The 18,454-nt window shown below is 43.3% G+C and overlaps 1 protein-coding gene across 1 annotated transcript in view; it reads left to right on the plus strand.

Moving 5' to 3' along the window:
* Positions 1–5,703: 5,703 nt before the first annotated feature.
* Positions 5,704–18,454, plus strand: part of LOC134623878 (CXADR-like membrane protein) — a 49,075-nt gene continuing 36,324 nt past the window's right edge. Inside the window, exons 1-2 of the mRNA XM_063468887.1 lie at positions 5,704–5,964; positions 7,125–7,487. Coding sequence (XP_063324957.1) covers positions 5,895–5,964; positions 7,125–7,487 — 433 coding nt within the window. The 5' untranslated portion in view covers positions 5,704–5,894. The remainder of the gene's footprint in view (positions 5,965–7,124; positions 7,488–18,454) is intronic.

The following is an 18,454-nucleotide window of genomic DNA, read 5'->3' on the forward strand; positions in this document are numbered from 1 at the left end:
CAAGTAAAAGACCACAAAATGTTTCCTATCCAATCTTCACTCAACTTTCATCTAATTTTCCCTGCTGGATTTTAATTGATCATGTTGACATATTTCTTTTTCACCTCAGAGGATTAAAAATAAACTTAAAAATAATCAAACTTTTACATTTAAGGAAGCTGGAGATTTAGTTTATGTTTGTTGTCTTTAACAAACTTTCTCAGATGATCATTTCAAAGGAGTTACTGATCATTTAATTCGTTAGAAGAAAACAATAAGAAACTCATCAAGTATTTAGTTGGAAAACAAACACTAAAAGGAAGAAAAATCAAAGTAGGTCAAAATTAAACTTCAGTAAATTTTGAAATATTTAGATCTGTTATACAGGCAGAAATAACCACAGGTGTGTCAGCTTTGACCTCTAAAATGATTTTATATCCAGACGAGAACAAAAAAACAGAAGAAAAATAATGGAGCTCCAAGTTCAAATAGAGCTGATGAATGTGCTGAACACCAAAGAGGAAATCTGATATGATTCACACACAGACACATGATTGTACTGCTGAACCAGTCTGACAAGGATACTGACACACAGCTATTTACCATCAACACAGTGGTGCTGAGGAGCTGATCAATAATTTAATAATTGAATAAATGACCTTGATTTATTGGTTTTACACATGTTGCATTTAAAAAGAATATTTAAGGTTTGTAAAATCAGTGTTTTAAATAGGTTATGACATGAGTTTTACTTTAGTAAATGTATTTAGTTGCTGCAATAATCAGTTTCACTTTTTCTTTTAAATGAACAGTTTATGCTGGATCTCAGTGTTATATTAAAATAATTATAATAATAATACATAAATCTTGTTAGTTTGAACTAATGATATTAATATTCAGGATGTTTTTATTGTATTTAACTCTACTGGGCTCTAACAGACGGGCAGGTGGAGCTAACACAGCTATGTTCGCTCTAACAGAAGCTTTAGCTGCACTGAAGTGAAATCATTTCACAGTCAGACCATGAGCACAAAACAAGAAGAGGACAGGAAATAAAAGGTGGGTTTAGAGTAAAAGCAGATAGAAACAGTAACAGATGCATGTGTTGTTTGTCAGTAAATGTGAGCGACACTCTGACAGGCTGTAACTTGTACTGGACAGTCTCCTGTCCCACATGGTGATACGCTGAATTATCAGAGCACAGATCAAACATCCAGGGCACCTCTGCTTGTTCCTGTTCTCTACATCACAGACATGAACCTGCTGAAGTTTACTCACATTATTATACATCATACTGATCCTCACACACTGAACAGAAACCACATTCTGTCTTCAGACTGTGACAGGTGGAGTTGGTTTGCAGCCTCCACCCGTGTGTACTTCAAGGACCTGAAAATATTTATTGTGTTTCAGGGTTTCATTAAGTTATTTGACAGAATGATCAGCTGACTGTGAGGGCTCAGAGTCAGCTGTGACTTTGTTTTTGTTTGTCAAATATGTGAACTCACAGCTGATAGGTGGAGGAATGTGGTTGCTAAGGTGACGCTGTGGGCGCTGATGTCACAGATCTGAGGTGTGTCTGTATAAAAACAGCTGACAAGGAAACACAGCTCAGTTTGTTCTCTGGATGTTTAGTACAGAGGTCCATTTTTATTTATTTTACTTTTTCACTCTTTACGTTTGTAAAAAAAAATATTTATTATTTCTTTTTTCATCATGATGATCATAAAAAGACTTTGAGGATTTCAGATTCCTTCAAAAAAATTGTAAGTGTTTTATAATTATATATTTGAGTATTTTGTACAAAGGTGGACAAAGTTCTCTGTGGTTTTATGTAGGCTACAGCTAAATGCTGCCTCCTCCATAGTACAATATACATTTTTATACAGTGACGTCATTTTGAAGTCCTTTGGCTGATGATGGTCTTTAGTATGTAGCTGATGATTGATGATGAGGTTATGTTTGTGTTGTTCTGTGGAGATCGTTCAAGAACTGAACCTGTTAAACTTATTTGCACTTATTTGTGTTCATCCTACTGCTCAGCCTAATGCGAATCGTCAAGAGACACAAGAAATGTGGAGTTTGAACAAATGTCTGAAAAACAAATTTTTCAGCTTTAGTTAGATTCTGTTCTTCATTCATTATGTTTGTGAACGTAGGTGAAATTTAACTGTTGGAAAGCAAACAGTGTTTATTTCTGTAAAAGAGAGTTAGCCTTATTTACATGCTGATATCGCTCAAAGAAACCATTACTACCTTAGTTATGACGTTTGACATTTGTCATCATCCTACAGTCTGTTCACGTCACTCTGATGCCACTAGGAGACATTGAAAGTGTGGAGTTTGAACGAGTGGCTGAAATTCAATTCTCTCCGCTTTTTTTAGTTCTCAAATTTAAACTCATGCAGTTAAGTTTTAACTCGGGTTCTGATATTCTCTGAAAATACCAACAAACTCAGACTTTTAAAAGAGTCAGATCAGCAGAAACAAAAACACGGAAATGTTTCCTGTAACTGCGTCGCTCTGCTCGACTTTGCTGTTTGTCGGTGTCTTTGTGTTTGTCTCTGCAGGTGAGGTTTATAAACCAAACGGTGTTTCCCTCTGAGATAAAGAGGAATAAACATCAGTCTGGTTTACATGTTACTTCCCAAACATTTAGTTTCTGAGCGTCTGCGTGTGAAGCCATCACGAGGCCTGTTGGTGTCTGTGGATTTACCCGCTTGGTCAGCAGTGCTGTTTCCAGCACAGAGACAAAGAAGTAAATGTGTGTGTCAGTGTGATGTGTTGTAGTGTCAGGAGTCAGTATACAGCTACAAAGCTTTTAGTTCAGTGTATACAAACAGCTGTAGCTCCATAAAGGCAGCATGCAGAGACTCACAGTGTCTTATAATGAGAGGCTGCTTTCTCTCACACATTATGTTCACTTATTATCAGCACATGGTTCACTGTATAAATGTTTAACTAACACATATTCTTAAATTCATCTTCTTTACTGTATATAATGCTACAAGCAGTGAGTCTGTTTCTCACTCTCTCACGGTTGTACTTTAACCCCTTTACCCTCTGCTCTGTGTTTCCTCTTTCAGACAAGAAAATCATCACAGCTGAGCCTGGACAGAAAAAACGTCAATCTACGATGTCGAGCTCCAAACAACAACATTAGAGCTGTAAAGTGGAGCAGAGCTGACCTGGGAGATAAATATGTGCTTTTGTACCAGGACAAGCACTTTGTTTCAGACAACCAGCATCCATCTTTTAAGAACCGGGTGGATCTGCAGTACAGACAGATGAAGGATGGAGACGTGTCTCTGATTCTGAAGAATGTGACGATAAATGACACTGGAACATACGAGTGTCGCGTCGTCCAGGGAGTCAGACATCCGTTGAAGCTGATCAGCAGCATCAACCTTCATGTTGTTCCTCCAGGTGAGTGAGTAGAGTTGAGTGTGTGTGTGATCAGAGGTGGAGCTGCTTTCTTGATGTTTGTTTCTAAGGATGTTAGAAAGCAAACAATATTTATCTCTGAGAAAGAGAAATAGTTTACACATTGTTGATATCTGTCAAAGAAATCATTACATTACATTACGCCGCCTTAGTTATGACGTATTTATTTATGATCGTCCTACAGTCCAACCTACTAAACGTCACTTTAATGCGACTTCCTTAAGAGACATCGAAAAGTGTGGCGTTTTAACCAGTGGGTTAAGATTTATTTAAACCTCAAAGTTAACCTAATATACGCATTTTTAAAACTCTAGTTTTGTTATTAACTGAAAATATCAACAGACTCAGACTTTTAGAACAAACTAAGAGTCAGATCAGCAGAAACAAAACACGGAAATGTTTCCTGTAACTGCGTTGCTCTGCTCGACTTTGCTGATTGTCGGTGTCTTCGTGTTTGTCTCTGCAGGTGAGGTTTATAAACCAAACGGTGTTTCCCTCTGAGATAAAGAGGAATAAACATCAGTCTGGTTTACATGTTACTTCCCAAACATTTAGTTTCTGAGCGTCTGCGTGTGTGACGGCATCACGAGGCCTGTTGGTGTCTGTGGATTTACCCGCTTGGTCAGCAGTGTAGTTTCCAGCACAGAGACTAAGAAGTAAATGTGTGTGTCAGTGTGATGTGTTGTAGTTTCAGGAGTCACTATACAACCAGAGGCCGAACTACAGAGGTGGCATTGAGTGGCATGTGCCACCCTAAAATGATCTTTTGCCACCTCTAGTGCCACAGTAGTTTTTTTATATGACATTGTTGTTTATTAAGGTGTGGCAAGAGATTATATTAGGCTGGCACATGCCTCTCTATGCCACCTCTGCAGATCTGCCCCTGAGTTTTAAAAGTATAAAGAAATGTCAGAATCATTGTTTACATTGTAAGGCACATTACACAATGTTTCACTGATATGTGTACAGAAATGGTTTTGATTTTGCCACCCTAAGAACATTTTATTACATCCAGCCCTGTATACAGCTACAAAGCTTTTTGTTCAGTGTATACAAACAGCTGTAGCTCCATAAAGGCAGCATGCAGAGACTCACAGTGTCTTATAATGAGAGGCTGCTTTCTCTCACACATTATGTTCACTTATTATCAGCACGTTTCACTGTATAGATGTTTATATAACACAGGTCCTGCTCTTGTTTATTGAAGATGATACTACAGCAGTGAGTGTGTGGTCCTCTCATTGGCTGCTGTCAAAGTGAACAGTTGTACTTTGACCTTTAACCTCTCTGCTCTGTTTTTTTCACATTCAGACCAGAAAATCATCACAGCTGAGCCTGGACAGAATGTCATGCTACGATGTCGAGCTCCAAACAACAGCAGCAGCATCACCGGTGTAGAGTGGAGCAGAGCTGACCTGCGAGACAAATATGTGCTTTTGTTCCGGGATGAGCTGTTTGATCCAGACAACCAGCATCCATCTTTTAAGAATCGGGTGGATCTGCAGGACAGACAGATGAAGGATGGAGACGTGTCTTTGATTCTGAAGAATGTGACCATTAATGATGATGGAACATATGAGTGCCGTGTCTTCACCAGAGGAACAAATATAAAGAAAAGAGAAAATCTGGATGGTAACCCCATCAGCATCATCTACCTGAGAGTTGATCCTCCAGGTGAGTGAGTAGAGTTGAGTGTGTGTGTGATCAGAGGTGAAGCTGCTTCCTGGTTGTTGATGTTTGTTTCTAAAGATGTTGTTGATGAGACTTTGTAGAAAGCAGCTGGTCTGAGTGATGTGATCAGAGTGCAGTAGATAATGTCTGACAGCAGTTTGAAGAGGAAATGGATTCTGTTCTGTTCTTCACTCATCACCTACCTGACAGCTGTTCTCACCTGCATCATCTGCTGGACTGAAAGTTGGTCTGAGTGCTTCTTGTTGGTTTTTTTGATCTACAGTAAACATAAATGACAGAGTCAGGATTTATTCCAGTCTCTCAGTCAAATGCAGCACGTTAGAAATGTGTCAGAGCTTCTTAGGTGGTGATGCTGGGTAAGAGAAGCCTGTATTACTAAAGCTTGTTTGTTTGTTGGTGTCGTTGTGTTTGTGTCTGCAGGCGAAATTTAACTGTTAGAAAACAAACAGTGTTTGTCTGTGAAAAAGAAAATTAGCCTGATTTTCATGTTGATGTCTCTCAAAGAAATTATTACATTTCACCGCCTTAGTTATGACGTAGATATTTATGATCGTCATACAGTCCGACCTACCAAACGTCACTTTAATGCGACTTCCTTAAGAGACAATCGAAAGTGTGGAGGTTGAACGAGTGGCAGAAAAACAAATATTTCAGCTTTATTTAAACCTCAAAGTTAACCTCATGTAGTCAAGTTTTAACTCGGGTTCTGATATTCTCTGAAAATACCAACAAACTCAGACTTTTAAAAGAGTCAGATCAGCAGAAACAAAAACACGGAAATGTTTCCTGTAACTGCGTCGCTCTGCTCGACTTTGCTGTTTGTCCGTTTCGTCGTGTTTGTCTCTGCAGGTGAGGTTTATAAACCAAACGATGTTTCCCTCTGAGATAAAGAGGAATAAACATCAGTCTGGTTTACATGTTACTTCCCAAACATTTAGTTTCTCACTGTTTGTTTGCGTGACGGCATCACGAGGTCTGGTGGCGTCTGTGGATTTACCCGCTTGGTCGGCAGTGCAGTTTCCAGCACAGAGACAGAGAAGTGTAATGTGTGTGTCAGTGTGATGTGTTGTAGTTTCAGGAGTCAGTATACAGCCAGGAGCGAGTCTACAAAGGTGGCATGGAGTGGCATGTGCCGACCTAATACAATCTCTTGCCACCCCGAGTTCCACCGTAGTTTTGTACATGGCAATGTTGTTTATTAAAATAAGCTAGCAGTAACACTTTGAACCTGGGTGGAACATGCCACTGCATGCCACCTCTGTTGATCCACCCTTGAGTTTGCATTAGCTACATTTTAAGGCACATTACTGTATATGTGTAAAGAAATACCTTTTACCACTCCATTTGATTTCCATGCCACCCTAAGAACATGTCATTACATCCAGCCCAGATACAAAGCTTTTTGTTCAGTGCATACAAAAAGCTGTAGCTCCATAAAGGCAGCATGCAGAGACTCACAGTGTCTTATAATGAGAGGCTGCTTTCTCTCACACATTATGTTCACTTATTATCAGCACGTTTCACTGTATAAATGTTTATATAACACTGCTTCTTACATTCATCTTAATTATTTTATATAACACTACAAGCAGTGAGTGTGTCTTCACTCTGAATGGCTGCTGTATTCAATTGAGTTCAATTCCATTTTAAATTATTTAGCACCAAATCAAAACAACTGTCACCTCAAGGTGCTTTATATTGTAAGGGTAGACCCTACAATAATACATACAGAGAAAAGGCTCATGTAGGGGCGGCCGTCTGCTGCGACCAGTCGGAGGTTAAGGGAGGCACATAGGGCAAAGACATGCTGTGGAAGAGAGACGGAGATTAATAATAATTAATGATTAAATGCAGAGAGGTCTATTAAAACATAGTGAGTTAGAAAGGTGACTGAAGGAGGGATCCTAATGCATTATAGGAATCCCCCAGCAGAGTCTATTACAGCATAACTAAGCGACGATTGTACTTTGACCTTTAACCTCTCTGCTCTTTGTTGTTTCCTCTTTTAGACCAGAAAACCATCACAGCTGAGCCTGGACAGAACGCCACTTTGACATGTCGAGATCCAAACAACAGCAGCAGCATCACCGGTGTAGAGTGGAGCAGGGCTGACCTGGGAGATGAATATGTCCTTTTGTATCGGGATGGGCGGTTCGATCTAGAAAACCAGCATCCATCTTATAAGAACCGGGTGGATCTGCAGGACAGACAGATGAAGGATGGAGACGTGTCTTTGATTCTGAAGGATGTGACGACTAATGATGCTGGAGCATACGAGTGCCGTGTCAAGACAGGAACAAACATAAGGAAAAGAGCAAATCTGGATGGTGACCCCATCAGCATCATCACACTGAGTGTTGTTGATCCTCCAGGTGAGTGAGTAGAGTTGGGTGTGTGTGTGATCAGAGGTGAAGCTGCTTCCTGGTTGTTGATGTTTGTTTCTAAAGATGTTGTTGATGAGACTTTGTAGAAAGCAGCTGGTCTGAGTGATGTGATCAGAGTGCAGTAGATAATGTCTGACAGCAGTTTGAAGAGGAAATGGATTCTGTTCTGTTCTTCACTCATCACCTACCTGACAGCTGACACCTCACACCTGTTTCTCACCTGCAGGTCAGACAGGACCATCTGCTGGAGTGATCGTTGGACTGATCATCGGTCTGAGTGCTGTGCTTCTTGTTGCTGCTGTTGTTGGTTTTCTGGTCTACAAAAAACATAAACAACAGCAGAGTCAGGATTCATACCAGCCTCCTGTTGAACTGTAGCATGTTTGAAGATGCAAGAGATGCCTGTATCACTAAGGCACAAAGCAGAGGTCTGACTTCAGAAACTAAAACAATCACATCCATGTAGAAAACCAGAAGAGTTGCTTCATTCCAAAGAGATTTTACAGCAGAGACAATGTTAAAGAAAAAGCTAACTGTTCCTCAAGTAAGAAAAAATAACAGATAATCAAAAAGAAGAAAAAGTGTGGAGAACAAGTTGCAGTAAATGTATCATCTGAAAATGTGAAACTGCAATTATTTAAATTGCAGGTTATTTTAACCATAATATGATAATCCAATTTAAGAAAAAAAAATTCTCCAGCATCTGTGGAAGAGTCCTAAGAAATTAGACCCAAAATGATCCAAGAAGGCTCAAAGAGATTTTAACAACAGGCTGCTTGCAGTAGTAAACAAGTTTACAGTAGATGCTGCATAATGTTGAAAGAATTACTAAAGCTGACACTGTTACAGTTAGCATTGTTAACAACATACATTGTTATGTTCCAACACTGAGCATTTTTGGCTTCTGATGTATTGGACAATTGTAAATTATTATGATTAGTAGTCATGTTCAGTTTTGATGATGTGTGTTAAATGTTTCAAACACACACAGTTCTTCATCATTTGATTGTGTGTTTGGTCTGAGGCATCTAAATTAGTCTGTAAAGAAAAATGAATGTCAGATCTGTGTTTGTGAGGTTAGCCCTGCATATTTACATTTCTGTGGAACACACAAATTACTTCTTCATAGTTTGGTTCTCATCAGTATCCATGAGCTCAGTGCCCAGAATGTTACAGAATCAGAACCAGTGAGTTTGTTTGTTTCATCTTCAGGTCAGTTATCTGTGAGATCAAACTCATTCTGAGAGGTTTGAACCACACAGACTGATCCTCATGTGGAGATCACAGACAGTAACAGTAATTTTGACAGTGTCATGAAACCAAAGCTATGAATGGTTTATGTATTAAATGTTTCCTCTGATCTGTGAAACTTGAACTTTTCATTCCATGAACGACTCTTTGGTTGTTTTTTTTCTGGTTGTTATTTCAGTTTAAATATTTCAAGAACTTGTTACATTTGTAATGTTTTATTTGACTCTTTTTGAATCTGTTTTTGCTAATAAAAATAGGACTCTATTGTTGTGTTGATTCAGTCTGTTCATGTGTTTTTGTGGCTGTAACCGTTCTCTTTTATTTCTGGAGCAGCTGATGCAGATTTCTATCTCAGCTAGATTCCAATAATACATAATAAAATAATCTAGACACTCTTTAACTCATATGTGTCAAACTCAAGGCCCACGGGCCACATCTGGCCCAACGTACATTTATATCCGGCCCGCAAGATCAATTTATATAGTTTTATTATCGTTGTTATGCATGGCGATGTGACACGCTAATAACACACAAACTACAGATCCCATAATGCAGCGCTGCAGCCTCCTTGCTGAACGCTAGGCTACCTGGGAACATTCCCGTGTCAATCAAGTCAAGCTTCTGTTATTGCAAAGCTAGCCGCTCACAATGGTGGAGAGAAAAGTTGATTCTGAATACAGAGCCTTTCAACGCCGGTGGGGGACTGAATATATGTTTACAGACATTGCTGGTAAACCCGTGTGTCTTATTAGTGGAGCTAATGTGGCTGTAATGAAGGAATTTAATTTAAGATGGCACTACCAGACCAAACATAAGCTGAAAAACCTAAATGCAGAGCATAAGTTTTGAAATTTTGGCAAATGTGAGCCTGAGTAGAAATACAGTTGCTGATCAGGTTTGTGAGATGGCCACTAATTTAAGAACACAGTTGAGTGAAAGAAGCAGCATGTTCATATTTCAAGCTTGTTTAATTTTCACAGGATATAGTTTTATGGAGAGCAAAATATTTAAAGTTAAAATTTTGTGTGTTCAGTAAATATTTAACCTGTTTGGGCCATGACCTAAAGTGTGCTTTGAGTTTTGGCCCCCTGCGCAATTGAGTTTGACACCCCTGCTTTAACTGCATCAGACTGAGAGATAAAACTTTGTGACTGTTCCTGTAACAAGAAACAAGATGACTTTTAGTGGAAAGATGTTTTGAATCTGCTCTGAAAAAAGTGACCTTACTCCTCTGAACTTGTGATTTCAGCAGAGAACAAGGATGGTGGTTCAGGGACCAAGAAACACTCCAGGTACACATAATGGTTTTTGTCTGTTCAGATTTTTTACCAGTGGGTGTTCGATTTTATGGAATGCCAATGTTCCATACGATTTAACCAATGAGTGGACTTGTTGAAAGAAACAAATCCCTGATTTTTAGTGATGATGTGCTCCTTGGGCTTCAGTGGCCTCCAGCACAGATGATGGAACAATTTTTACACTGGGATGGAAATTGGCATTTTAAAGTTTTATGTCATATTCTCTTTTAAAACTAGAAGTGACCATATTGTACTGGGATGAAACATGTCACGTGACCTGGGGTAGAAAGAAACTTCCCCCTGGCTGCCTCACAGCTCAGCTAATAGAGGTTAAAAGGTCTTAATAACGTAACAGTTTTGTGTGTCTGGAGGAATGTGCGAAGATACTGTGTCAACATAAAGAAATACACATAAATAACCATCCATCTTCTTCCGCGTATCCGGGGCTGGGTCGTGGGGTCAGCAGCCTAAACGAGAAGCCCAGGCCTCCCTCTCCAAAGCCACCTCCTCTAGCTTATCCGGGCGAACCCGAAGGCCTTCCCAGGCCAGCTGAGAGATATAATCTCTTCAACATGCCGTGGGTGTGGCACGGGGCCTCCTCCCTGTGGGACACCCAGAACACCTCATCCCATAGGCAGCCAGGAGGCATCCTTGTCAAATGCCCAAACCACCTCAGCTGGCTCCGTTTGATGTGGAGGAGCAGCAGCTCTACTCTGAGCCCGTCCCGGATGTCTAATGCCGGGCTCACACTGTGCGATTTTTGGCCCATTTTGAGCCGATTTTTGAGTCGTGCGACCGTTTTGGTGATCGGCCCGAGTTTGTCCTTCATCGTGCGTCGTGCATCGTGTAGTGTACGTGGGGTAACGAGAAGCGATTAACACCTCACGACCAGCTCCCGATCATCAATCGCTTGGTCGGGAGGATTTCAAACCTGTTTGAAATCCTCACGACCATCGGGAGGGTGTCACTGCAGCTTCTCACACTGCGCACGCGCAAACACAAATGTCAGCGAAAAAGACGGCGCAGCACAGCAGTGCAGCGTGTGATCTGGACACAAGCGAAGGAGGCACAACTTGTAGAACTTTGGAAAGCTCACCTGAGCCTTTTCAATGTGGCCTCACAAAATTATCACGACCACAACAACCGTGAAAATAGTTGTATTTACACTGCTGCTCAATCACAGCTGCCTGATCAATGTTTTTCATAAAGTTGATGGTGGTGGTGTGCGTGTCTGTGTGAGTGAAAGACAGAGAGGGAGAGCGAGCGACAGATTTTCTGTTATAACCTTCATTTTATGAACGCACAGTTTGAGCACTCAGGTCGCATCAGAGCATCGGGCCGTATAGTGTGAGACCCTGCATCGTGACCTGTGAACTTCTAACCCCTGCGAGTCAGTCGTACAGTTTGAGCAGGAGCTGAATCGCGCGACTGAAAAAAATCGCACAGTGTGAGCCCGGCATAACTTATCGCCCTAAGGGAGAGGCCAGCCACCCTTCAGAGGAAGCCCATTTCCGCCGCCTGTATCCATAATCTTGTTCTTTTGGTCAAATTCAAATTCAAATTTTATTTGTCACACACACACAACCATACACAGTATGACATGGGGGTGAAATGCTTGTAGCTGTGCAATGCCCGACCATTAAATGAGAGTGGTTTTACAGTATTTACAATTTACTGAGGATGAAGAGATGCTGACGGGCTTTCTTAACCAGGGTGTTGATGTGACAGGACCATGAGAGGTCCTGAGTGATGTGGACACCCAGGTATCGGAAACTGTCCACTCTCTCCACTGGCGTGCCACTGATGATGAGGGGCTTGCAATTCCTCGCCTGCTTTGTAGTGAAGTCCACGATCAGCTCCCTAGTCTTGCTCACATTTAGGAGGAGGTTATTCTCCTGGCACCAGTTCTCCAGGTTCCTAATCTCCTCCAGGTAGGCCGTCTCGATGTTGTCGGAGATCAGGCCCACAACAACAGTGTCGTCAGCAAACTTGACAATGGAGGTGGTGTCTGATGTGGCTACACAGTCATAAGTGTACAGTGAGTACAGCAGGGGGCTTAGAACACAGCCCTGAGGCACTCCAGTGCTGAGTGAGATGGAGGGGGAGACTTGTTTTCCCACCCTCACTGATTGGGGTCTGTCTGTGAGGAAGTTGAGGATCCACTGACACAGTGATGAGCTGAGTCCTAGATCCGTCAACTTGGTGAAAAGCTTAGAGGGAATTATTGTGTTGAATGCTGAACTGTAGTCCACGAACAGCATCCTAACATAATTCCCTCTGCCAGTGTCCAGGTGACTCAGGGATGTGCGGAGCAGGTGAGATATGGCATCGTCTGTGGAACGATTAGTCCGGTAAGCAAACTGAAGTGAGTCGATGGTGGCAGGAAGTGAAGAAGTGATGTGATCTCTCATCAGTCTTTCAAAACACTTCATCACAATTGAAGTTAGTGCTACTGGACGGTAGTCATTGTGGCAAGCGGGCTGTTGTTTCTTTGGAACAGGAACAATAATGGACTGTTTGAAGCACGTGGGAACCACTGCTTGGGCCAGGGAGAGGTTGAAGATCTCCGTGAACACCGGTGCTAGCTGGTCAGCGCAGGCTCTCAGGACCCGGCCAGGGATTGCATCTGGTCCTGCTGCCTTCCTGGTGTTCACCCTCCTGAAGGTGTTCTTCATGGCATGCTCTGTGATGATGAATGCATTGTCTTCATTGGTGCATTCCAAGCGCGCGCAGCCGTTTGTTGTTTTAATTACTGCCGTGTCTAAGCGAGCATAAAACGTGTTCAGCTCATCAGCCAGTGAAGCATTTGCATTCATCATTGAAGAAGCTGGTCGTTTATAGTCCGTTATAGTCCGCAGTCCTTTCCACAGGCTCCTAGAGTCGCACTGTCGCAGCTGTGACTCTAGTTTTTCCCTGTAGCTCCGCTTTGCCTTTCTGACCGCACTGGGCACGTTGTAAGATGCAGCCTTGTATAGGTCCATATTACCGGAGACAAGCCCTTCATTGTAGGCAGCGGTGCGTGATCTCAGAGCGTCACGGATGTTTTTATCCACCCACGGCTTCTGGTTGGGAAACATTCGGATGATAGTTCTTTCTGCTGTGTCGTCCGCTAGTTTCCCGATAAATCCCACAACTGCTTCCGTAAACATGTTGATGTCATCAGAGCTGTGCCGAAACATGTCCCAGTCTGCGTCAGCCAATGCGTCCTGCAGCGCGGCCACTGATTGGTCTGTCCAGCAAGCGACCTCCCTCCTGATTGGTGGTTGCTGCTTTAGTCTTTGTTTGTAAGCAGGCATGAGGAAGATGGCGGCATGGTCCGATTTTCCAAAAGCCGGCAGGGGCTGAGCCTTGTAACAGCTCTTGAACGGGGTGTAGTGGTCTAATGTCCTAGTGCCCCGGGTGGGGCAGTTGATGTGCTGGTGAAGGTTGTGGAATGTCCGTTTAAGATTCACTCTGTTAAAATCTCCCATAAAAATGAGTGCGGCATCTTGGTGACGTGTTTGTTGATGTGTGAGAGCCTCATGTAGCTCACATAAGGCAGTGTCTGAGTCCGCTTGAGGCGGAATGTAAACAGTGCAGGCAATGACTGCAGTGAATTCCCGAAGGAAGATAGAAATCAGAATCAGAATCAGAATACTTTATTGATCCCTAGCGGAAATTATTTTTTTGTTACAGTGCTCCATTATAAACAGACATTAACAAGACAGACAATACACTAACTAAGAATAGTACAATATATACAGGCATATATATACATAAGTCATTTATTAATAAATAGCTAAAAAAGAAAGGTGTAGCTGTTGCAGTAAACAGTGTGTTAAGTGGATGAGTTGTAGAGGGAGATGGCCAAAGGCAGGAAAGATTTCCTGTGTCGTTCAGTGGTGCTTTTCGGTAATCTCAGTCTCTCACTGAACGTGCTCCTGTGACTGGCCAGCATGTCATGGAGTGGGTGGGAGGTGTTATCCAACGTTGCCTTTATCTTGAACAACATCGGCCTCTCCGACACCACCTTGAGGCCAGCTCCATCCCCACAACACTACTGGCCTTACAGATCAGTTTATCAAGTCTGTTGGCATCTGATCCGTAAGGCCAGTAGTGTTGTGGAGCTGGACTCCCTCAAGAAAGAAAGGGGGACATTTAACGATCAAAAGTTCCAGATTGGGCGTGCAAGAGCGTGTGAGTGGGGAGATGTTTGTGCTGTCGCACCATCTGTTGTTCACCATCAAACACTCCACCACCTCTTTTCTTCCCCGACTCCATTGTCCTGTCCATGCGGTAAACCGAAAAGAACCCCACCGGCTGCACGGCGTGGTCTGGTATCGCTGGGTTCAGCCAAGTCTCGGTGAAGCAGAGGAGGTTGCAGTCCCAAATGTCTCTCTGGAACTTGATTCTGGCTCTGAGGTCATCCAGCTTCTTCTCGATGGATTGAACATTGGCTGGCAGGATACTGGGCATGGGTGCGCGGTGTACGCGAGCAATGTGTTTAAGTAAACCGGTATGATTAATCAGAAAATAGAATAACAGTGATTCTAATAACGGGCCTCACTGCACAGGACTCACTGGTGTTAAAGAATGTCTGAGTCTCAAAATTTATGATTTAATAACATTTTGTGCAACTCAAGCTTTAATTGTGGACATTCATTTTTTAAGCTTTTGTGAAACTGTAAAGGTAAAAGTCTCAGTAATTATTCTTTATCAGTACAAATTGCTCTTACAGGTAACCCCAGAATGGTCAAATAATGTCTCGCTGGAGTCTGCTATCCAGGCTAGTAAAACCTTCCCAGAAATAACTAGTTGCATCATGACACAGGAGTTTCCCGATGAGAAAAAAGCCAAAATGATCCAATGGGGGTGATTTGGGTACAACTGCAGTGAGAGCTTGCTTAGAGTAGGTTGAGCTTGATTCACTTGGGTATTGGACTCCAATAGAGCTGTTCTTTCTCAGTGATCCTGGTCATAGTTCTGGTGGACTTAAGATTTCATTTGTTCTTTTTGCAGCCGAATCTATTGGGTCCGTCAAGTGGCAATCTTAAGCTTGAGCTGAAGCAGTTCACAGCCAAGTGTGAAGTGCGGGGAACAAGAGTTAGCACGTCACAGACTGTGAGGAGTTGCTGCCCCAAGTAGTGGCATTTAAGTATCTCCGAACATTGTTTATGGGGGGAGCAGTACCAATCTGTCGTTGTGAAGAGGAAGGTTAGCATAAAAATGAAGCTGTTGATTGTAGTTAGTAAAAGAATAAATTTACATGTCCAAGCAGCAGCAATGAGTTCAAAGGGTGGCTTGGCTATGTCTGAGAGATAGGATAAGGAGCTCGGTCATCTGAGATGGACCTGGAGTAAAGCAACTGCTTCTTCAAGTTTCAAGGTTCTTTATTTGTCACATGCATAGTTATAAAGGTATAACACACAGTGAAATGTAGCCTGACACGCTCCTCGACATGTGCAAAAATGGGGTGGGGGGGGTAGAGGAAGAACATTATATATATAGTATATACATTAGGTGAATGTGCAGTAGGTGAATTCTGTACATTAAGTGAATTAAATAAGAATAGACAATCTGACTATTTTGCAGAATATTGTGCCGGTGGGTTTAGAGTGTCTGGAAGAGAGTCCTGTCTCAGTCAATTATAGATGATGTGAGAGGGCGGGTTTGTGTGTGTGTGTGCTTGGGGATAGAAGCTCCTCTTGAGTCTTTCTGTCCTTGCCCGGATGATGCGGAACCTTCTACCAGATTGTAGAAGTTGGAACAGTTTGTTGCCAGGATGTGACGGGTCCTTCAGTATCTGCGCTGCTCTAGTCTGGCGTCTCCTGGTGTAGGTGTCCTGAAGCGGAGGGAGAGCAATCCTGCACCAGCGTTCTGCTGTACGGATCACTCTCTGGAGAGCTTTTTGGTCAGCTGTTCCCAAACCACGATCTCATGTTCTGTGTGAGGATGCTCTCCACAGGACCTGTATAGAAAATCCTGAGGAGACCCTGAACTTCCTCAGTTGTCTTAGGTGGGACAGGCGCTGCCTAGCCTTTTTGGTCTGGACCTGAATGTGGGCAGCCCATGTCAGATCTGAGGAGATGTTGACACCGAGATACTTGAGGACTGCACCCTCTCCACTGGAGCTCCATTGATGATAATGGGCTTGTAGTCTCTGTGCTGACTCCTTCTGAAGTCCACCACCAGCTCCTTGGTCTTGCCGACGTTCAGCTGGAGGTGGTTGTCCTGGCACCATGATGCCAGATTCTTCACTTCGTCCATGTAGGCCGCCTCATCGTTGTTGGAGATGGCACCCAACACAACTGTGTCATCAGCAAACTTCACAATGGTGTTGGAGCCGTGGGTGGCCACACAGTCTGAAGTGTAGAGGGAGTAGAGCAGTGGTGAGAGGACACATCCCTGTGGTACTCCTGTGTTGAAGGTGATGCTGTTAGAGACGCATCTACCCACCCTCACCACCTGAGTTCTGCCAGTGAGGAAGTCCAACACCCATGCACACAGATGGCTGTTGAGTCCCAGATCCCTCAGCTTTGTGAACAGTCTGCTGGGCACTATTGTGTTAAACGCTGAACTGTAATCAACAAACAGCATTCTCACATAGTTACCCTGTTTCTTGTCCACGTGGCTGAGGGTGGTGAGCAGGACATGGGCGATAGTGTCCTCAGTGGATCTGTTGGGTCGGTAGGCGAACTGGAGCGGATCTGTGGTGTCTGGGATGGAGGAGGAGATGATGTTCTTCAGCAGCCTCTCAAACACCTTCATTACTACCGAGGTCAGTGCAACTGGCCGGTAATCGTTCAGGGATGAGGGTTTGCTGTTCTTGGGCACAGGGATGATGGTGGATCTTTTGAAGCATGTGGGGACCACGGACTTCGCCAGGGACTCGTTGAAGATGGAAGTGAACACACCTGCTAGCTGGTCAGCACAGCAGCGCTGTGTGCATGTGTTTTAATGTGAGGTGTGAGGTGGTTTGGACATCTGACTAAGATGTCTCCTGGGTGAGGTGTTTTGGGGAAATCATACAGGGAAAGCATCTGAGGCTGATGCAGGACTCACTTTAGCGATTAGATCTCTCAGCCGGATAAGCTGGAAGACACACACTTAATAAACTTAACACACTTAAATCAGTTCTTTCATCAGAAAATTTCATCAGAACATTGACTTTGCAACAAGAGGGGACAACATGTTAGACATTGTTTACACAAAACACATGCATATAAATGGTAAATGGCCTGCATTTGTATAGCACTTTACTCAGTCCATAAGGACCCCAAAGCGCTTTACACTACATTCAGTTATTCACCCATTCACACACTGGTGATAGCAAGCTACATTGTAGCCACAGCTGCCCTGGGGCGCACTGACAGAGGCGAGGCTGCCGGACACTGGCGCCACCGGGCCCTCTGACCACCACCAGTAGGCAAACATGGGTTAGTATCTTGCCCAAGGATATTTGGCATGCAGCCTGGAGCAGCCTGGGATTGAACCACTGACCTTCTGGTTAGCATATAAGATGTCACCCGTCCCCTACATTGGACAATCTGCCACATCTCCATACTTCTCACCCCAGTCTACAGACCCATCAACAAACAGATCGGACCAACCTTCAGAGAGGTGACAACATGGCCAGAGGGGGCCATACCAGTGCTGCAAGATAACTTTGAATGCACAGACTGGGATTTGTTTAGAGAAGCTGCTACATACACAGACACCATAGACCTGCAGGAACAACCTCAGTGACCAGCTACATCGGCAAAAGGATTGTGTATGTCACTGTTTTCAAGACCGTCATCACCAATGAAAAACATAAACCATGGTTCTCTGCAAAGCTATGCAGCCCAATGAAAACAACAGCTAGAAAAACTACAGCCAGAACAGACCTATTACAGGCCATCCAAAAGGCAAAGTGGGAGTATGCAGAAAAGACCAACACACACTTCACAAGTTCAAAGGACACTCAGCGCACGTGGCAGGGCATTCAAACAATCACGGGCTACAAGCCAACGCCTCCGGCATGCAGCAGTGATCCCTCTTTTCCTGACAAACTGAATGACTTCTTTGCACATTTTGAGACAGAGAACAAAGAGCTTGCAAGGAAGATGCCCCTCCTCCCCCAGTGACCAAGTATTCCGTCTGACCACAGCAGATGTCAGGATGACACTTTACAGAGTAAACCCATGAAAGGCTGCAGGACCTGACAACATACCTGGCCGGGTGCTACGGGAGTGTGCTGACCAGCTTGCAGGCATCTTCATGGACATCTTAAATACATCAATGAGCTCAGCTGTGGTATCTGCATGCCCCAAAACCACAAAAATCATCCCAGTGCCAACGAAGTCTACTGTGTCCTGCCTCAATGACTACCATCCTGTGGCACTTATGCCCATCATCACTAAGTGCTTTGAGAGGCTGGTATTGAGG

This window comes from Pelmatolapia mariae, linkage group LG3_W, assembly GCF_036321145.2.
Source record: "Pelmatolapia mariae isolate MD_Pm_ZW linkage group LG3_W, Pm_UMD_F_2, whole genome shotgun sequence".
Taxonomy (NCBI): Eukaryota; Metazoa; Chordata; class Actinopteri; order Cichliformes; family Cichlidae; genus Pelmatolapia; species Pelmatolapia mariae.